At 45.8% G+C, this 18364-nt stretch overlaps 10 protein-coding genes across 13 annotated transcripts; 4 read left to right on the plus strand and 6 right to left on the minus strand.

Moving 5' to 3' along the window:
* Positions 1 to 113: 113 nt before the first annotated feature.
* On the plus strand, positions 114 to 1026 carry LOC6495359 (dynein light chain roadblock-type 1). The gene is made up of 2 exons (XM_001958622.4): positions 114 to 441; positions 497 to 1026. The coding sequence occupies exons 1-2, from the start codon at positions 421 to 423 to the stop codon at positions 836 to 838; spliced, it is 363 nt and encodes a 120-aa protein (XP_001958658.2). The 5' UTR covers positions 114 to 420; the 3' UTR covers positions 839 to 1026.
* Positions 1026 to 1490, plus strand: LOC26515069. Its single transcript, XM_014908599.3, has 2 exons — positions 1026 to 1230; positions 1281 to 1490. The coding sequence occupies exons 1-2, from the start codon at positions 1026 to 1028 to the stop codon at positions 1472 to 1474; spliced, it is 399 nt and encodes a 132-aa protein (XP_014764085.1). The 3' UTR covers positions 1475 to 1490.
* On the minus strand, positions 1490 to 3455 carry LOC6495306 (inactive peptidyl-prolyl cis-trans isomerase shutdown). Of its 2 annotated transcripts, XM_001958623.4 has the most exons (4): positions 3290 to 3455; positions 2472 to 3225; positions 1866 to 2420; positions 1490 to 1806 (listed from the first exon to the last, which is right to left on the minus strand). In XM_001958623.4, exons 1-3 carry the CDS (start codon positions 3346 to 3348, stop codon positions 1872 to 1874), a joined length of 1362 nt encoding a protein of 453 aa, XP_001958659.1. In that variant the 5' UTR covers positions 3349 to 3455; the 3' UTR covers positions 1490 to 1806; positions 1866 to 1871. The 2 variants fall into 2 exon arrangements, with proteins under 2 accessions (XP_001958659.1, XP_044571750.1); XM_044715815.1 differs by having other exon boundaries at positions 1490 to 2420.
* A 302-nt stretch (positions 3456 to 3757) lies between these two features.
* LOC6495305 (synaptosomal-associated protein 29) lies at positions 3758 to 4943 on the minus strand. Its single transcript, XM_001958624.4, has 2 exons — positions 4685 to 4943; positions 3758 to 4616 (listed from the first exon to the last, which is right to left on the minus strand). The coding sequence occupies exons 1-2, from the start codon at positions 4941 to 4943 to the stop codon at positions 4030 to 4032; spliced, it is 846 nt and encodes a 281-aa protein (XP_001958660.1). The 3' UTR covers positions 3758 to 4029.
* A 326-nt stretch (positions 4944 to 5269) lies between these two features.
* Positions 5270 to 7179, plus strand: LOC6495360 (thioredoxin-related transmembrane protein 1). 2 transcript variants are annotated; one of them, XM_014907789.3, is made up of 4 exons: positions 5270 to 5442; positions 5640 to 5801; positions 5862 to 6036; positions 6212 to 7179. In XM_014907789.3, exons 1-4 carry the CDS (start codon positions 5270 to 5272, stop codon positions 6689 to 6691), a joined length of 990 nt encoding a protein of 329 aa, XP_014763275.1. In that variant the 3' UTR covers positions 6692 to 7179. The 2 variants fall into 2 exon arrangements, with proteins under 2 accessions (XP_014763275.1, XP_001958661.1); XM_001958625.4 differs by having other exon boundaries at positions 6233 to 7179.
* Positions 7180 to 7230: 51 nt separating this feature from the next.
* On the minus strand, positions 7231 to 10790 carry LOC6495304 (U4/U6.U5 small nuclear ribonucleoprotein 27 kDa protein). Its single transcript, XM_001958626.4, has 3 exons — positions 10622 to 10790; positions 10288 to 10561; positions 7231 to 8745 (listed from the first exon to the last, which is right to left on the minus strand). Exons 2-3 carry the CDS (start codon positions 10509 to 10511, stop codon positions 8433 to 8435), a joined length of 537 nt encoding a protein of 178 aa, XP_001958662.1. The 5' UTR covers positions 10512 to 10561; positions 10622 to 10790; the 3' UTR covers positions 7231 to 8432.
* LOC26513868 (eukaryotic translation initiation factor 6) lies at positions 9085 to 10176 on the minus strand. The gene has a single exon (XM_014908461.3). The coding sequence runs from the start codon at positions 9935 to 9937 to the stop codon at positions 9200 to 9202; it is 738 nt and encodes a 245-aa protein (XP_014763947.1). The 5' UTR covers positions 9938 to 10176; the 3' UTR covers positions 9085 to 9199.
* Positions 10791 to 11021: 231 nt separating the features above from the next.
* On the plus strand, positions 11022 to 12886 carry LOC6495361 (protein 60A). The gene has a single exon (XM_001958627.4). The coding sequence runs from the start codon at positions 11225 to 11227 to the stop codon at positions 12587 to 12589; it is 1365 nt and encodes a 454-aa protein (XP_001958663.3). The 5' UTR covers positions 11022 to 11224; the 3' UTR covers positions 12590 to 12886.
* On the minus strand, positions 12884 to 18344 carry LOC6495303 (benign gonial cell neoplasm protein). Of its 2 annotated transcripts, none has more exons than XM_001958628.3 (5): positions 16719 to 18344; positions 15208 to 15561; positions 14185 to 15150; positions 13438 to 14125; positions 12884 to 13373 (listed from the first exon to the last, which is right to left on the minus strand). In XM_001958628.3, exons 1-5 carry the CDS (start codon positions 18214 to 18216, stop codon positions 13238 to 13240), a joined length of 3642 nt encoding a protein of 1213 aa, XP_001958664.1. In that variant the 5' UTR covers positions 18217 to 18344; the 3' UTR covers positions 12884 to 13237. The 2 variants fall into 2 exon arrangements, with proteins under 2 accessions (XP_001958664.1, XP_014763235.1); XM_014907749.3 differs by lacking the exon at positions 16719 to 18344 and adding an exon at positions 15657 to 15795.
* LOC26513899 (partner of Y14 and mago) lies at positions 15610 to 16616 on the minus strand. Its single transcript, XM_014908468.3, has one exon. It carries the CDS (start codon positions 16528 to 16530, stop codon positions 15925 to 15927), a length of 606 nt encoding a protein of 201 aa, XP_014763954.1. The 5' UTR covers positions 16531 to 16616; the 3' UTR covers positions 15610 to 15924.
* Positions 18345 to 18364: the final 20 nt, after the last annotated feature.

Consider the following 18364-nt stretch of genomic DNA (forward strand, 5'->3'; position numbering starts at 1 on the left):
CTTAAACTTAAAACTAACTATGTACTTGTAATGTAATTGCATTTGTTACAGTTTAAATCATTTTAAATAGCGTATTTAATTGCTAAATTTAAATTTTTCAAAACATTTAAGAAAACCTAGTAAATCTTTCTACCCAGCACTTCTACCTAGTACAATGGCTTTCAGGATATTTTGTATACTGCTATTGTTAATGACCCTTTTGGATATATCCATGTCTTTGGGTCAAAAACGCCCCCAGTATAAGTGGTGCACAAAGGTTGTCGATGGATATTGTGCCAATTAAGTTATAAAATCTTTCATTTCCTATATTTAATAAAATCAAAAAATAAAAATACTAGCCCAAGTAACCCATGTGTTTTTTGATTAAGCGAACTCCATGAATTACTAATAAAACTATACTTTAAAACATAATAAAACAAAATGCAGGCAGTTGATGTTGAGGTAATCAGAGGTATTACTTTAGTGACCACATTCTAATCCTTCACTAACTCCCTAGCCCAAGCGAACAAAGAGATATGTGGAGGAAGTTTTCAGCCAAATCCAGGCCAAGCCTGGTGTGGAGGAAATACTCATCATGAATCACTCTGGCGTGCCTGTCAAAACGTCAATGGAGCGTCAAGAGGGCCTCCAGTATGCCTGTCTCTACGACAACTTGCGGGAAAAGTGCCAGGCATTCCTCTCCAAAATGGAACCACCACAAACACTGACCCTTCTGCGGGTCCGCACCAAGTATAATGAGGTTTTGATCTCGCCGGATGCCAAGATAACCGTTTTGGTTGTCCAAAACGCCAAAGACACTTTCCTTAAACTAAAAGAGAAAGGCGCCACCATGTTCTAATAATTAAAAACATCTATTTTCCAAACGAGAGACCGTTCACCAAGAACCCTTTGATTAGGGCCACACAAATGTTTACTAATCTGCGCCTGTTTGAAGTCAAATGTATCGAAAAAATAAAGCTTTGAGTTGAACAATTCCGTTGGCCAACAACAGTTGTCCGGCCACAGACTTGTGAAGAACATTGAAAATGTCCGCGTACTCACTTTCTTTATGGGTTGTGTTTCAACAAACTCTTAGTTTGGCGGTTGCTACAAGTCACAGTATGGAAACATTGATGCAAAAGGTCCTGGATGTGTACAGAGGAAACGGAAGCCTCAGCGAAGCAGATGTTTCTATGGTCAGCCATATCCTGTGCCCACTATTACTCTTCTTCATTTGGACGATTTCCATATGTGGGTTTACTTTGAGTTTAAAATCTCCGATACAGTGTTTATATCCTCAGGTATGATGATATGTACCTGCCTGTACTGCAATTGCGTAAAATCGAAAGAGTTAAAAACCTACGACTCTAGTAGTTTTGAGCTGCAGGAGGTTCATGTTTTGGATCCATCCGTCTACCACGTCAAAGACTGTGCCTGTTTGGGCTGCCTGCACCGGCAGCTGGCAAATGAAATTGAAATTAAAAGTGAAAAATAATTAAGCTGCAACAAGTTTCAGTAATTTTCATTTATTAAATGTCGTTACATTCGTTTAATACAAAAAAAAACAATGTCTAATTCATATTTAGCATCTTAATATTGATGGACATAATGTCAAGGAACTAAAGTTACTAAAACTCTTTTAGTAATATATGGTAAAGTATATAGAAAAAGTTTTGATTTTCTTTTAAAGCGTGAAAACTTAAAGCGAAATCTTATAAGCAATATTTGGATCAGTTCAATACCAATGGCTTGAGATTCATGAATATATATGTATGGCTTAATGATATGATGGCTATATAAAGATATGGCTTTATGAATTTAATATATGTATATATTATATGTCTTTTATATATATATATATATATATAGACATATAATATATATATGTCTTTTTAATCTTCGATGTTTAGTTTGGAAAGTGTCAAGAGATCCTCGTAAACAGGTGACAAAGTCAGCTTCATATCCCGATCCTTCAACAAGTGACAAAATATTTCAAACTCCTTGTCAGAATACATTTTTCGTGACAAATTGACAGACATACTGGCCGAGCTCTTAAATTGCTCAATCAATTGGTCCATCTCATCTGCAAACGCCTTATCCTTATCATCCTTGATAGGATCGATGTCAGTCTCCTGGGGTTTCTTCTTTTTGATTGACAAAGCGCGACTCCACAAATCGCGAGTAGCATCTTTATACTTGGCAATTCTAGCATTCAAGCTGAGTATTTCATTGTTGATCTCTTGGTTGGAGGGCTGCTTTTTTTGTGCCTTCAATAAGGAGGTGCGAGCCTGGTCATACTCTCCCAAGGCAGACAGGGCGCGACCCTCCTGGAATAGCGCCTTACAAGGCGGATCATTTTTGGTTAGACGGCGCACTGCCTTCATTGCGATGCAGACGCGCTGCGGCTTGTTGACCTTGTTGTAGCAGATCATCAGATTTTGCTAATGATGAATTGGTTAGTAAAAAAAATATGAATAACTTTGAATACATACGTATAGAGTAATCAGCAGTTGGGTTTGCTTGACCTCCTCCTCCTCGTTGGCCAACCGACAGTAGTTTAAGGAGTTGATTGCCTTTTCAAACGAAGACACAGCAATGCGGAAGCGCCCGCGCTTCACGCAATCCTTGCCGTGCAAATGTACTTCCTGGGCTTTGGGGTAGATGACAAAAAACTTGTCCCGATCCTCCTTGGCGACACCATCACACGCTCCGGAATCTCCAACAAGCGAGAAGTCGATTACCTCCACCTTGAAGAGTCCGTCCGCCTTTGGCTTAATGCGCGGCGGACAGCCCAGCTCCCGGAAAAGCAACTTGTACGAAATAATAAACTCTGCCTGCTCATAAGGCCGCATGGTAAGAACGGCGGCCTCTAGCCCCTCAATCACCTTGCACTGGCCCGTCACGAACTCAAACTGCGTGCCTCGCAGCATGGAAGAGTCGAACGGAGCGCCCTCTCCCTCCCAGTATCCACTATAGCGCACAGCTACTCGAGCCCTCTCCGGCACAACTTCACGTTCTGGGTGCCCCTCGCGTATGACTCTTTTGTATATGTAGTCATTTACGCGATGCATCAAGGAGCGCAGCTCGTCAAAGGTCCGAGTCCATGGGGAGAAGAGTTTCTCGCAGTCCACGTCCGTTGCATCATCACAATCGCTGTCGTCGCTTATGTGGCCCAGAAAGTCATCCGTAGCCCGGTGGCTATCCGACAAATCCACCTCGAATTGGCATCCCGTCTTCACGAGATCGCTGAAAGGAAAAGTTTCCATATAAACGCACGTGCTTATACTTCGACCAAAATCGTCCTACTTACGAAAAAGTCAAAGGGTCCTTCAGCAACTGAGTGCTGATTGGATAGAAAGGCTCGTCCATTTCGGCAGGAAAGTTTTTATTACGCAGTTAAATAAAGTTTCTGAGAATGCGCGGCGCGCAAGGTTCGCACTTGTCCAAAAATGTGTTGCGAAAGAAACCGAACTTGAGTATCGCGATCCTTAACAACACTAATCAATATATTCGATAGCCGATAAAGATAAGTATATTTAAATCACAAAACTGGCTTCCAAGTTTCTATGATTTTTCCAAGATAAAAACAAATTTTTAAATTATTTTATGCTATTTATTTTTTTAATAAATTATTTATATTTCACTTTCCGGTTACATGCTCTAACCATAAAATATAAAGATAAAAAGGAAATGACTCATCCGACTCTCGGTTTAAAAATAATAAATATTAGAAATGCTGTATCAGCATTCTTGATAGCAGACACAAAAGCTCGAGAAATGATTGCGTCTTATTCATTGCAAAAATAAGAACTTCTTTGTTTGTAGATTTTATTTAAAATTGAACACTTATTGCTCTCCAACCATCGCATTTCAACGAAAGAATTTTTGGTGATTATAACAATAGAAACTAAAAAACACAATGAGGAATGCTTTTGAAATGGCCTTGTGGGTGTTTCTGCCAGGAACAGTATATGCAGGTTATGACTATGATTTGTATATTGAAGGTGTTACTCTAATAAGCATTAAACAATATGATATAACGAGCCATGTTCATTTCTTGAGCAGCTTGCTCATGTCCTTGTTCTGCTTGTTCATCTTCAGGTCCACATCCTCAATTTTGTAATTCATATTATCAATAAGTTCGTTCTGAGACTCGATTTCGCTGCCCAAATCAAGTGCCAATAGCTTCAGATCCGACAGATTGCCACACATCTCCTCCAGATTGGCGTCGATTTGGGCCTGGAAGGGATTCCTTCCATGAGCTTGAGATTGGTAGGTACTGGTGGGATCTCCTCGCAAGCGGCTCACTGGATGATTGTCGTAAGGATCCGTTGGCGAATATGGAGCAGGGGAGGTTACTCCGCCGCATGCTCCCTCATCAATGTTGCTATTAGCTTCCCGCGACGACTGACTGGCCGTGGGCGAGGCAGTAGCCGAGGGTGGCTGGTCCCGGTTGCCTGAGAGGTAGTTTTTCAATCCGCCAAAGACACTTTTGAGGCCATTGAGATGACGCTGGCTGAAGCGCAACGTGGCGTTAATCTCGTCCAGCTGATGCGAGGTCTTCTCCAACTGCTCTCGCTGCTTGGCCAGCTCAACGGCCGTCGCCTTGCCTACCTCCTGTGTTTCATAGAGCAAACCTGTAAATTTCAGAAACCTCATGAGCAACGCCCCATAATTGTTTAGCCTATGCCCCCTTAATTGTTACCCAAGCTTTTGTTGGTGGAATCCAGAGTTCGCTGCTCGATGGCACGCCTCCTCTCAGCGTACGCCAGCTGCTCGGCAGTGAACGACGGCAGGCTGGCTGCTTCATCCTCGTCATCGTCGATCTCGAAGGGATTGGTGCTTCTCGGCTGAGGGATCGAGGGCCTTCCAGTACGCTTGTTCTGCAGAAACAAGTCGTCGTCCACGTCCTCGAATTTGTCATCGAAATGATTGTGCACTGGCTGCAGGTAGTTATGGGCCATCTTATCCAGGAGCAAATGGAGCACCAGAAATATTATCCCAATTGGAAAATTTTGTTTTTATTGTGTTGATACACTTTTGTTTCCTTTGTGGTAGTCTGGTGGTGACACAAATTTTAATCGGTTATCGAATACATCCATCCGATACTTGTCTGATATCGAGAAGAAGAAGACTAAGCGACAATTTTCATAAGTCGGCGTCGCAATTTTGGCTTTTTTATTTGAACATAAGTCAAACTTTAGTTTAATTTAGCATAGGGTAGTAGGCGCAACGAGCAACCCCAATATACACGCGTCAGGACACGACACCGCGAAAAAATACAAGTCAAATGCAGCGAAAATCGCACCTTGTGGCCGTGTCATGTGTCATAGCGGTACTTCTGGCGCAGGCGGCGTTGGCGCAGTCCCCGACACATTCAGGACTGCAGCCAGGTGGCAAGCTAATTGAACTGGACGAGGACAACTGGCACCGCATGCTGCAGGGCGAGTGGATGATTGAGTTGTGAGTGTGAAACAGTGGCCCAGAGTTATCTCCACCACCCCCCTCACCCCCTTTGACGTAACGCAGACGGGGCGTGGTGCGCCGGCTACTGATGCCCGGAAAGCTGGTTTTCTGGAATGTCGCACTATTTTTTCTCAGTTGATGACTCATCCTCCGATGCAGCTGTTCTGATGAGGTTCTTTTTCTTTTAATTATAGCTTTGCTCCATGGTGCCCGGCCTGCAAAAATCTGGCTCCCACCTGGGAGCGATTTGCACGCGTAGCCAAAGATGTTCAGGTCCAAGTGGCCAAGATCGATGTCACAACCTCGCCTTCGCTCAGCGGACGCTTCTTTGTAACGGCTCTGCCGACCATCTACCAGTGAGACCTTAGAATCCTTCCATTATTAAGGCAATGTAATCCATTCTTAATCCTCCACAGCGTTAAGGATGGTGAGTTCAGACAGTATAGAGGAGCACGCGATGGCGATGCTCTGTTGTTCTTCGTTAAGAAGAAGCAGTGGGAGAGCATTGAACCGCTTTCCGCCTGGAAGAAGCCCGACACAATCCACATGTCCGTGCTGTCCTATTTCTTCAAGTTATCGCACACTCTGAAGGTACGTTCACCTATCCCGTTTATCACCTACATTCATTGCATGAGACAGAAGCGGAAGCTTATCAGTGGTGTCACTCGAATGACCCGCCGTTTACCGCGTATTCCCATTCGCTAATTGACTCATTACTTTTGGTCTCCGCTGTTGTTTCGTATGCTGTTGTTTCATGTACTAATAGCACACGCAAAAACTCTTTAAGGACTTCAACGGGCGCCTGCAGGAAGAGTATGGACTGCCCACCTGGGGCTCTTACGCCCTCTTCGCCATCGCAACCATCTTTGTCGGCGCCGCCCTGGGGCTGATGCTTGTGTGCCTTGTGGACTTTGTGTATCCACCCAAGAAATCTCAACGTCAGAGCTTCTCCGAGTCGCAGGAACACCTTGCCGACGGCGTCGAGGACCTGGCCACGGAGGAGATCGAGGACGATGCCGAGGCGGAACAGAACGAGGATAGCGACGAGGAGGAACAAGATGATGACGACGAGGAGGACAATGAAGAGGAGGACAGCGAAGAGCAGCCCGGTGATGCTCCGTCTCAGGAAAAGGATGCGGATAGTGAGCCGGAGAAAGTTGAGGAGCCTGAACCCAAGCAAGTTGGAGATGCTGCGCCCGAAAAGACGGAGCCGGTGCGAAAGCGCAAGCCCCGTAAGGGCGATTAGATTCAGCACGATCCCTTGAGGATCCGCCTTAGCGATCAGAAGCGGCAACAAAAAGACTAACACAGAATCGAGAAAAACACAACCTCTTCAAAATATAGTTTTAGCAGATTGGCCTGCATTTCGCACAAAACTGATTGTTTAACCTGTTTTGCCTGCACTTAATCCTAGCCAGAATCATAATCGGGCAAAAAATCATTGTTCGGCCGAGCTGGCGACTCATGTATTTCTAAAACCTAAAACCTAAACAAAAATTATATAACTATAAACGCAAAAAAAAAAAAAACAAACGTAACAATAACTAAATATAACTTTAGTCGTACATTTCATTTTCGTTTTTGCCAAGCATTGTATTTTGGGTTCATATCGATTTTCTTCACAATAATGAATAATTTCTCAGTTTAAGCATTTCATTTGTAATTGAATTTCAATCAAATTGCAAATTGTATTAAATTTTCGTATTACAAAATAAAATATAAAAAACAAAGCAATCTATTGTTTTAATTATAAAATAAACCACCCAATAAAGTAAAAAACTGATATAGTTTTACAAATTTATTAGTACATTGTAGGAGTTTATGAAATAAGAAAAAAATCCCTGCAATTTCGTAAATCTACAAAATGTTAAGAGTGTGTGTGTAAGTGGGTATTGCCAAAAGTATTTAAAATGTTATTTTAATATTGTTTCCGAAATCAAAAAAGGGTAGTAACTATTGCTTAAAATAGTCTGCTGGTTGCATTATACCTGTGTATATTCATATAAAAAGGATTACAAAAGATTATTCATATATATTCTTTATATAAAACGTGGATCCATCTTCAGCGTTGCTTTGCCTGATCTGTTGGCACTTGTGATTTAAATCGAAATTAACTGCTTTAATTACAACATTTTGATTGTTAAACAAATAATATTTCTTTCAACAAATTGCTATGGCTATTGTGAGGTTCATTTGCGGGGGTTTTTTGGGGGATAAGGTACTTGTGGTGTGTGTGTGTATATTATAATTTCTTTATATATAAAATATATATTTGATATATATTTTGGTTTGGTTGTAAAACTTGTACTATTGCAGCGTATGGAGGAAGTATGTTGGAGTATAGGATTAGGAGGAATAGGATTAAGGACAAGGATGTGGAGTGGTTTAGGTTCGAATCGGGTTTTGTGGTGTGTGTTTTCAAATACTTTAAGTAATTGTCTGTGTGTGTTCATTTGGAAATTTTGCTGTTGTGAATTTCGGTCTCAGGCTGGCTTCAGTTAATTCGTATTCGTATTCGTACAAAATGGCGAGATGTCAACAAAAACAATTGTTAATTACTTTGAAATATTCAAAAAGCAATCGTCGTGCGTCGTGTTAACTGCATCTAAAAGCATACATCTCCAACCATAATCACATGGGGGTTGGACTTGCTTTTGGTCACAGAATATTTGTTGTAAAATTAACCAGGGCTACCAGCTAATTTTATAACAAAAGCGCACTTCAGGCTTAAACTACTAAATAACTAATTGAGGTATGAGTGTTTCGCAGACAGTTAACTAATGGGCTGGCTGTCTTGCAAAGGTTGCTTGGTGAAATGGAAATTTTGATTGGGCCAAAAACTGGCTGAATTTCGTAAACCGGTCTATTGCATAAAATTGCAGGTCTTCGTCCGTCGCCAGGCGGCGTATATACGGACAAGTAAAAAAGCGTAGCAAACTAGTTGGGCAGAATGGGTAAATGGAGGATTCGCCAGGGGATTCGCCTAGCTAGGCCACGAAGTCGAGCGGCCGGTTGAAGCCACCCTTGCGATTCATATACTGACGGTATTTTCGCTTTAAGATTACATGCACTTCTCCGACATCGTTGCCCTCGACCTTCCTGTTTTTGGTGGTGTCGAACGTGCAGAATCCCATTGTCTTCAGCATCTCAACCTCTTCCGGCGACTTGCCCTCCAAATCGGCCTCGTTGATCTTGGGCCGGTCGGCAGCTGCTGCATTGTTCCTCGTCGTTCGCCGAGACGTCGATGGTCCGCTGCTACTTCCGCCGCCACCGCCACCTCCGGCTCCCCTCGAGCGCGATCTGCAAAATTTCATGAATAGCCAATTGTGAGTTTTGAATTTTAATATTCTTCATTGAATGAGTGACAGATTCCCGTGATGAAATGGCATTTGATTGCATTCGAATTGCAATGAGCCTGGGAATAACTGGGGCGACCTTCAAAAATCTGCACTCGAACTCGGTGCAATTTGAAGTTTTAATTAAGGAAGGGCAACCGGTTGAACAGCTTCATTAGAGGTTTCATTAAAATTCGATATTCAAGAGTAACAATAAAGGTACATTCCTAATTTGAAACCAGAAAACTGGGCCAATCCCAGACTAACTTTACAAAAAACTACTAGATGGCAGCAGCTCTACGCATTTTGTATCTAAATTTTGTTTTGTATTTAGCATTGGCGCTCTTAGATGACATTTTATAGAAGATAACAAGTAAGCTTATATAAAGGATTGGATGTGGATTGAAGGGATCCTAGCCTTAGGACATGTCCTCGATGAGGGCCGCACGCAATTTGGTTGTCACGGTGGCCGGCTGTGCCTGGTTTAGCTTGAAGACGCTCTCAATCACGGAAATCTCAGTGGCGGTGGTGTTCATGCCCACAAAGGAGAGCCAGTCGTTGACCACCATGCCGGCAGCGAGCACTTCACTGCCTCGGTTTACAGTTCCCGCCACGAGGGGAACTTGCAGCAGCGACGAAAGTTCGTCCTGGTCCTGTATGCTTGTCTTGGGGTGCACCATGCCGCCCTGGTTGCTCAACACCGTGTAGGAGCCAACGAGCGTGTTGTCGGCAATGGTCTGACGGAACACCTCCACATTCAAAACGTCGCCAATGATCTCCTCAGTCTCTTTGTCCAGATCTGGGTGTACGAGGGCCACATAGTCGTTACAAGCTATGACGTTTCCGAGGGCCGAAAGACGCTCCTCCACTCTCTGGATCTTGACGGCGTCGGGCAGACTGTTACGCAGGTGCTGCAGCTCCTCGTCCGTGGTGGAGTTGGGCACCAGCAGCCCATTTCTGTTGCCAACAGTGAGGCGACCAATGATGCGGCAGCCGCCCACGTTGGCGTGGATCACCGGGATAGTCTCGGCCAGTTCCGCCTCAAAGGCACTGTAGAAGGTCTCGGAACCGCCGATGGCCACCAGGCAGTATGTGTTTGTAAGTTTGGTGAAGACGCCGATGTCGTCGTTGTTCTCGAATTGCACTCGGAGCGCCATTTCTCTGTGTGTACTGGTTTCTCGGGGCTTGCTTGGATTCTCTCTTAACTGGTAGCTCGGCCTGACTAAGCCTGTTCGCTTCAAACACTGGGATTTGGTTTATAAGTCCGGGAAACTGTTTTAAATTCCTGATGAAATTCGCAATTTCGCTTCACGTGGTAATTTTTAGTGGGGCAGAGCTGCTAAACCATCGATTGCTGCCTATCGAACCGGCCCTATCGATACGCGCCACGAATAAATAAACATGCTTGGAGGCTGGCCCTCCCCACCCCTTAGCGTAAACGATGTTCTTAGACTAGGTTTATACTTATCATGGCTTGGTGCTTGGTACACTACACTTTGTTATTCACCTAGATCGCCGTCCCCTCGCTCGGTCCCGGTCCCGTTCACGCTCCCGCTCCCGGCTGCGACTTCTGTCCCGCTCTCGCTCCCTTTCACGGCGACTGCTGCCACCGCCGCCAGCTCCGATGGCTTCACGTTCCCTGGAGCGGCGTTCCCGGCGTTTCTTGCGTTCGGAGCGCTCCTTCTCACGCCTTCTCAGCGCCGGCGAGGCGGGACTTCGGCTGCGGCCCATGTCTCTGTTTCTTTTCTTGCTGATGCGTTTGTACTTCTTGTTGCCTTTGCCTGGAAACCCATGGAAATCACTTATTCGTTCGAGGTTAGAGTGCAGGGAAGCTGGCTCACCGTTGCTCTATTCTGTGCCTTGCATTATTTGGGCGACACACCGGCGGGGCTTGGGACGCGTAAACTTAAATCTAAAACGAGTAAACAAGGCTTATCGCGGGGGGACTCCGAAACGGAATGATAAAAATGTTTGGCGGGGATCAGGGGGTAGGACTTTCTCAGAAGCTAGTGGTGGAGAAACATCGATAAACTCAACATCGATATATCGATAGTTTAACAATTATTCGAGAATTTCAAAAAAATTTGTATTTCAAAACAAAAATTATAATAATTACTTAGTAAGTACTACTTATATTTGCTAAATTATATAATTTATTTTTAAATTATTAATTTCTCAAATGAACCTAATACAATGGCGCCTCTTAAAATTGTGCAGCCCTGAAGATCGCCCTGCCAACCTGCGAAGAACACAAAGAAAATGCATCTTCAAGATTAAGATACACACAACAATCTGTACAACACAAGTGCGTCAGAATTTTCAGAACCTGCGGTTCGCTGGAAACCGAAAAGTATATCTTTAAACACTAAATGCCATCGCATAATAGATAGATCTTGTAGATAGCCCAAAACACTGTGTCCAGATACAATCCGTCCGGTTTAACCATGCTGTCGCATCTGCGAAATACATCCGAGGCCGTTGCGGTTCTGGCTTCCCTGGGCCTTGGATTGGTTCTGCTCGTTTTTATGGCTACGACGCCGATCGCCATCGAAGCCACCCAGTCCGGCATTTACGTGGACAACGGCAGGGATCAAACGATCATGCAACGAGTCCTGAGTGATGACGACAAGCTAGACGTGTCCTATGAGATACTCGAGTTCCTGGGCATCGCCGACCGGCCCACGCGCCTTAGCAGTCACCAACTGTCGCTAAGGAAGTCTGCCCCGAAGTTCCTGCTTGACGTTTACCATCGCATTACGGCGGAGGAGGGATTGGCCGGTGACCAGCACGGGGATGGGGGTAGCCATCGCTCCAAGCGCAGTCTCGATCTCGAGGAGGAAAACGGCGAGTCTAAAAACCTCATCACCGATCTTGACAAGCGAGCCATCGATGAGAGCGACATCATTATGACATTCCTCAACAAGCGCAACCACAACGTAGACGAGCTCCGCCACGAGCACGGACGACGTCTCTGGTTCGACGTCTCTAACGTGCCGGTGGACGATTACCTGGTGATGGCCGAACTGCGCCTGTACCAAAACTCCAACGAGGGCAAGTGGCTGACCACGAACAAGGAATTTACCATAACGGTGTACGCCATTGGAACCGGTACTCTGGGTCAGCGCACCATGGAGCCACTGTCCTCGGTGAACACTACCGGCGACTACGTGGGTTGGTTGGAGATGAACGTAACGGAGGGGCTTCACGAGTGGCTTATCAAATCCAAGGAAAACCACGGCATCTACATCGGGGCCCATGCTGTCAACCGTCCGGATCGGGAGGTAAAGCTGGACGATATCGGTCTGATCCACCGCAAGGCGGACGACGAGTTCCAGCCCTTCATGATCGGCTTCTTCCGGGGCCCCGAGCTGATCAAGACCAACGCCCACAGTACCCACCACAGGAGTAAGCGCAGCGCCACCCACCAACCTAAGCGCAAGAAGCCGGTGTCTACGAACATGAATCCTCTGCAAAACGTTCCCATTGAGAGCACGCGCAGCTGCCAGATGCACACCCTGTACATAGACTTTAAGGATCTGCTTTGGCACGACTGGATCATCGCCCCGGAAGGGTATGGAGCGTTCTATTGCAGCGGCGAGTGCAACTTTCCGCTAAACGCCCATATGAACGCCACCAACCATGCAATCGTCCAGACCCTGGTGCACCTGATGGAACCGAAGAAGGTGCCAAAGCCCTGCTGTGCACCCACCCGTCTGGGTGCCCTGCCAGTGCTGTATCATTTGAACGACGAGAACGTAAACCTGAAAAAGTATAGAAACATGATTGTTAAATCATGCGGGTGCCATTGAGTTTCGATTGAGTTCGACCAACCCCCCCTCCACCTAGGCTAAGAAAAATGAATTATTTCTGTGTAGATGTCCGTCTCTGTACTAATCTCGAATATTTTTTATAGAAACATACATACAGCGCTGTACCTAACTATGTAAATTCGGACCAGACCTAACTCGCGGGCTGTGATCCGGCATCGTCAATCTACTTTATGCGACTTATATTGTCGCAAATGATATTAATAGTGCCTTACGGAGCGTTAACTATGTGTAACTCAAAAATTCCATACATACGCTTAATAAACGGCCATAAACTTATGTTTTTATTGTTTTATTTGGTGGATGGACCGTTTCAGGTCAACCAATTTACTCTCAAAATACATTTTCACAGCAACATAATGGGTATTTTGATTCTCTAAACTGATATCAAAGCAATTACCATTTTAAAATACATCATTTAAATGCTTATTAAAAGGAAAAGATCCAAAATTATATAAGATTCTCTCTCCTACAACTTAAAATATACAAATAAGTACATTAAAAAGACACATTTCTTTCAATGATCCTTGAATGTTTTAAACTTAAGGTGATATTTTGATTTTGGCGTGATAAAAAGAACACATTGTACTTGTGGTACTACAAGGATGAAACAAAGGTCCTGAGACCAACTTATCGCTTATGGATCCAATGATGCCGGAATGCAAACAGGTGCATGATTATATTTCCGACTCTTTTGTCAATCAGGCAGGACATCAAGCGACCATCAAACACTGGAACATTGACATTCAACGAGATACATGCTTCTCTGCAAGGACATTTAAACCTTTTTTTAAGGACTAAACAAATCAAAAGTGTATTGTGCTACTTACAAAATTTCATACACTCCAATGCAGTTACGGAAATACTCCTTCAGGGTGAACTCCCCCTTAATAGTCTTGGCTCGACTGACACTGATCATTACGTCCGGATTCTTGCTGTACAAAATTACAAAAATATGCCGATTGGGAGACTCGATGGGCCGGGCAAACTTTCCCAGGACATTCTCAATATAGGTACTAGTACTGTTGTTATAAAAGTCCTCGGATGACTCTTCCGTGTAAAGTAAAAAGAACTGCCTCTCGACGAAGTGCGAGTTGAACGGCTGTGGTTTTTGAAACAAGGCTAAGCTGTCCTCAATCTCCTGGATCCAACTGAAGTGGGCATTGACCGTCAGCAGATACAGAGGAGGCAGTTTGACGAAAGGACGATAGTTTATGGGTGGAGGTTTGGCGAACCCAACCGCGGTGTCCTCGCTTTCAAAGACCTTTGCCAAGGAGTCGGCCATCAATGCCAAGTTGCCGTCATTGGGAGAATCGATGCGCCACCGTTCTTGGTCGGTGCAGAATTTCAGCAAATCGTGATACAATTTAAAAAAGCTCTGTCGCGTTTTCATGATCAGTTGGACATTGGAATTGGACATAACCATCCAGATCCACTCGTCTATGAAGATGTTAACGTTGCGGTCGTGAGAGTTACTTTGGGTATCCGATATTTGGGACAAGCGGAGTCTAGTTGGACCTAAAAGATAGATATTTTGTATCTATTTTTAAAATTAAGAGTCCCATAAATAGACTTACCAGCAAACAGAGCTACTGCCAGAGGAACCACTACCGTGGCGTATAGTATGTGGCTCCTCTGTTTATTGCAAAGTATCCACGGAGAGCGGAAATTCAGAGCTGATGTATTGAATGGCTCCAGGAAATCCCTCAACACTGTGTTGGGATGCAAGTGGACACTAGAGCACCAGACGGATTTCAAGCAATTCTTTCCCACATCCACGGCACAGATATTGGGATACATGCCGCCAGTGAGGGCGGCTTTGACGACGTGCCAGTTGGAGGACATTAGGTTGAGGTTCTGCATGCTCAGCTGGCCCCGACTGTGGACTAGGTTGGCCGCTCGCAAGGAGCTAACTATTTCGCTCCGAGTATTGTTGAGTTGCTCCATCACGCCATTCAAAACAAAGTCGTACTCATCGGTAAGATGCAGTGGAGGGATCTTGTTCTTCAGGCGGCTCTGCCACTCCTGAAATAAACGTACGAAAATGAAGTGATCGGAGAACTGATTGTCGGCCAGGCGGGCTCGCTCGTTCTTGATCCGGTTCTGAATGAAGATTGTGAACCTGTCCCACAGGTGGTCGATGTCCTCGTTGAAGGGAATGCCCAAAGGATCGGCTGTCATGAGCGAGCTCACTATGGTGAGGATAGGATCAAGGCACTGCAGAAGAATGCCGAAGACAAGCAGACGACCCAGCTGGCATGGAACGGGGATGTCCAGAAGCCGGCAACCCAGCCAAGTGACATCCTCATACTCGTCCAGCACGTCGATCTTTTTGAGGATCTGGACAATGTGGTGAACATTTATCATCGGTGGCGGCGAGATTGTAAAGTCTAGGTACTCCCCGATGATCTTATGGGGCGACAGGAACTTAACCAATAGACAGATCCTGTCCAAGTACATGGTCTGAAGCGGGGGTGTGCTCGTGTCCGACAAGCTATCGTAGGCCTCCTTGAAGATCAGCCGGAAGCAGTGCGAATCGGGAGCTGGAGGAAGATTATATTGAAAAGATTGTTTCTCCTTAAGGACTACTATCTACAGACCTTCAGTATTCACGAGTAACTCTCTTCGCGCCAGGCAGTCCTTGGCCACCCATTCGTAACGATCTTCGATGGAATAGTTGGTGCTATCATACATTGGAGTCAGCCGGCAGGCACTGTCTATTTGGTACTTAAAGGGCACCTTCAGGGGCAACGACTCAATGATCTCCGTTGTGAGGACCACCTTCACGGTGTTGCTGCGGGCCTTGATCAAGGCGTCTATATAATCCTTTCTCATGTTCTCATGGAGCAGAAAAATGGAGAGCTCCTGCAGGTTGCCAGTCAGGCAGTGGCTCAGAAGCATATAATTTAGCTTAACGATATGGTAGTAGGTGGGCATAATAATCAGGATGTTGCCTGAAACACAAAGAAAACAGCACAATTATAGTAACTAAAAGATAGATGTTTGCATTTAAAGGGTTTAATTTATTAAATTTGATTTACAAAGTTACCTATACATAAATAAACTCGACATTTCCTCTCTCGACATTCGTACAAACTAAGTTTAAAGACAGACGCACGTAAATTAAATATCTTTAAAATTACTAAATGGCTTTGACATCTCGGCTAGAACTAATATAACTATGTAACAGACGTATGCATTTAAGATATTTGTTGTGTGGAGGCGGCATTCAAGGTTCGATCTGTTCACAAGGTGAGTGGTAAGCATCCACTATGCTCTGGCTAAAAGAGTGGAAGTTGAATTCAGTTCACTTATGGCTATGACCGGTGCTGGGCAGGATTGGTCTCCAAGTCTCTGATTTGGCGCAGGATCTCCGGCTTCTTTTTCACCTTATCCAACTGATCCTTATCCAGCTTCTTCTGCTCGCCAGCCTTAATCCTAATCTCGATTTGCTCGATTTCGCGGATTTTCTTTCGAAGCTTTTTCAGCTGCTTGGCAGCGTCCACCTCCGGAGGTGCATCCAGCTTCAGCTTTTCGTCGAGAGTCTTGGATATGGCGTCGACCTCTCGGCTTTTTGAGGGTTGGTTGGATTTTGGCGCCTGAGACGTGCTGGCCGGCGTAGCTGCTACGCCAGGCGTTGGCGCCTTTGGCTGCCGCCCCACATCCTTGTCCAGCTTCTTGGCCCTCGTCCGCTCCTGCTTTTCGCGCTCCTTCTTCGCCTCGGCGGCCATAACTGGACACATGCCAGGCGGTACACCGGATTGCCGCTGTGCCACTATTTGCTTGCCCTTGCTCTCGTACAGTGGCACCTCCTCCTGTGGCACGTAGCCGTCTTTAACCCGGCGCGCCTTGCGCCATGTGCCGTCCGGTCGCTTGGTTGCCGGGATAAATTTTCCCTCGCTGCTCTGTAGATAGGTGCTCATTTTGGGCCGATTCTAGATTCTATAAAAAACAATGCCAAATTCCAGGCGGTACAATCGATAGCCGCCGTACCTGGCACGCTTGTCAGTTCAGCCGATGGTTCCTGCGTTTCCCAACCCTAACCGCACCTCGATCTAGCTGCCCGCCAAACTTTGAACTACAAAAGCTAACAGTAATAGACTTTACTCACCTGGTGTAAACTCCGGCTTCGTGAGCAACAGGTACATTATGTCTATTATGAGATCGTAGTCGACAAAATCCGGTTTGGCATTCTTGACCACATATCCGTGCAGGCTGTAGTTGTTTAAAGCATCGATGCACTCGTTATTCCCCTTGGAGGCGGCCAGAGAAATGGCATTCTGTTGCTGCTCATCCACGATGTACGGATCGGCGCCCATGAAGAGCAACAAACGAAGATGATTGGCGTTGTTCAGCTGGGAGGCGATTAGGACAGCAGTTTTTCCATTCACCGAGTGGCGGTAGTTGACCGGCACCAGGTCATAGTTGATGGCATACAGAAAGGGACGAATGGAGGCATCGGTGCCCAGCTCCTCGTAGGCCTGCAGGCACTTGTCCATCTGCTCGTTGCGCTGACTCTTGGTCCGGAAAACCTCTGGGATCTCCTTGTATATATCGGGACCCTTGTGGATGCCCGCCAAGGCAATGCAGCTGTGGATCTCGTCCAGGAAAGAGATTCGAGTCTCGGTCTGCGGGATTTCCGTTCTGTTCATCTCACATCCCTCCTCGAAGAAAGCCAGGAACTTATCGGCGGCTGGCATTTGGGAGAGCAGCACTATCCTCAGATTTGGACAAGTATTTAAAGCGTTCTTTAGCTCCGTGAGCAATATGTCTGTATAGGGATCGTGCATGTGGACATCGTTCACCACCAGGTGGCTGATGTTTTGGAAGTTCTGCCCGCCGGCCAGCGATCGCAGGACGTACTGCGCCGTCGAAAAGATGATGTGCGTAGTGGTGCTGACGCTACTGGAGTGTGGCAATTGGATCCCGACGGTTTCGCCCACCTGCTCGCCGAAGTACTCCGCCATCCGGTGACTGTTGTAGGTGGCAATGATGGTCTCCTTTTCTATGCAAATGATCTTGACGTTCGACTTCTTAACTTCGCAATCGTCCAGAATCAGAAGCGGCACAAACATGGACTTGTCCCACGACAGATTAGCATTGAAGACGACCAGCCGATGGGCGTACATCAGCTGCAGTATGTCCTTCGAGAGCTGATGTCCCGGGAAGCTGTTCAGGAAGTTGCGCTGGGCTTCGGTTTTGAAACGAGGTAGAGGCGGACGAATGGCCGGCAAGGGAATGTTGATTTGTGGCAAGTCAGATCCGCTGATGCGGTAGCTGCTGTACTCGGCAGCATATTCTTGATCTTCCTTGGCCACATTTGTGACCCGACTCATTAGTGTGAAGAGGTTGGTAAGGGAGGGAGATGTCAAGGTCAACTGCTTGGGCTCCTCCAGATAGTGGCGACATGCCTGCTTGAAGACCTTGACACAGCTCTGGCCATTGTGCTGCACCACCTGAGAGCGGAGCCCCAAAGCGCGCGAACAGTTCACGATCACATCGTGCTCGGCGGATCGGTATGTGCACGCGAATTGTTGGCAACAGCGACGTCCGGCAATAAAATAGAGCAGCTGCTGGGGAATGAACTTATCCTGGATAACCTGATTCATTTCTATCTCGATTCAATCAAAACAAAAGTTACTGCGATCGATCACAAAAGATGGAAGCTGGTTGCGTCGTTGAACTCTTTCCGTTGGTTGCAAAAATTCGTATTGGAACGTGGAATTGGAACAGACCAGGGCTGGACACTCAAAAGCT

This window comes from Drosophila ananassae, chromosome 3L, assembly GCF_017639315.1.
Source record: "Drosophila ananassae strain 14024-0371.13 chromosome 3L, ASM1763931v2, whole genome shotgun sequence".
Lineage (NCBI taxonomy): Eukaryota > Metazoa > Arthropoda > Insecta > Diptera > Drosophilidae > Drosophila > Drosophila ananassae.

Coding starts and splice junctions, on each gene's coding strand:
- LOC26513868 (XM_014908461.3), bottom strand. CDS start 9,937: ATGGCGCTCCGAGTGCAATTCGAGAACAACGACGACATCGGCGTCTTC.
- LOC6495304 (XM_001958626.4), bottom strand. CDS start 10,511: ATGGGCCGCAGCCGAAGTCCCGCCTCGCCGGCGCTGAGAAGGCGTGAG. Junction 8,746..10,287: donor GCGAGGGGACGGCGATCTAG/GTGAATAACAAA, acceptor GAAATTTTGCAG/ATCGCGCTCGAGGGGAGCCG.
- LOC6495303 (XM_001958628.3), bottom strand. CDS start 18,216: ATGAATCAGGTTATCCAGGATAAGTTCATTCCCCAGCAGCTGCTCTAT. Junction 15,151..15,207: donor GTTACTCGTGAATACTGAAG/GTCTGTAGATAG, acceptor ATCTTCCTCCAG/CTCCCGATTCGCACTGCTTC. Junction 13,374..13,437: donor ATTGGAGTGTATGAAATTTT/GTAAGTAGCACA, acceptor ATGTCCTTGCAG/AGAAGCATGTATCTCGTTGA.
- LOC26515069 (XM_014908599.3), top strand. CDS start 1,026: ATGTCCGCGTACTCACTTTCTTTATGGGTTGTGTTTCAACAAACTCTT. Junction 1,231..1,280: donor CATTTGGACGATTTCCATAT/GTGGGTTTACTT, acceptor TTATATCCTCAG/GTATGATGATATGTACCTGC.
- LOC6495306 (XM_001958623.4), bottom strand. CDS start 3,348: ATGGACGAGCCTTTCTATCCAATCAGCACTCAGTTGCTGAAGGACCCT. Junction 3,226..3,289: donor AAGGACCCTTTGACTTTTTC/GTAAGTAGGACG, acceptor TTTTCCTTTCAG/CGATCTCGTGAAGACGGGAT. Junction 2,421..2,471: donor AACTGCTGATTACTCTATAC/GTATGTATTCAA, acceptor ATTCATCATTAG/CAAAATCTGATGATCTGCTA.
- LOC26513899 (XM_014908468.3), bottom strand. CDS start 16,530: ATGAGCACCTATCTACAGAGCAGCGAGGGAAAATTTATCCCGGCAACC.
- LOC6495361 (XM_001958627.4), top strand. CDS start 11,225: ATGCTGTCGCATCTGCGAAATACATCCGAGGCCGTTGCGGTTCTGGCT.
- LOC6495359 (XM_001958622.4), top strand. CDS start 421: ATGCAGGCAGTTGATGTTGAG. Junction 442..496: donor TGCAGGCAGTTGATGTTGAG/GTAATCAGAGGT, acceptor CTAACTCCCTAG/CCCAAGCGAACAAAGAGATA.
- LOC6495305 (XM_001958624.4), bottom strand. CDS start 4,943: ATGGCCCATAACTACCTGCAGCCAGTGCACAATCATTTCGATGACAAA. Junction 4,617..4,684: donor TTCCACCAACAAAAGCTTGG/GTAACAATTAAG, acceptor TGAAATTTACAG/GTTTGCTCTATGAAACACAG.
- LOC6495360 (XM_014907789.3), top strand. CDS start 5,270: ATGCAGCGAAAATCGCACCTTGTGGCCGTGTCATGTGTCATAGCGGTA. Junction 5,443..5,639: donor GGCGAGTGGATGATTGAGTT/GTGAGTGTGAAA, acceptor TTTTAATTATAG/CTTTGCTCCATGGTGCCCGG. Junction 6,037..6,211: donor AGTTATCGCACACTCTGAAG/GTACGTTCACCT, acceptor ATGTACTAATAG/CACACGCAAAAACTCTTTAA.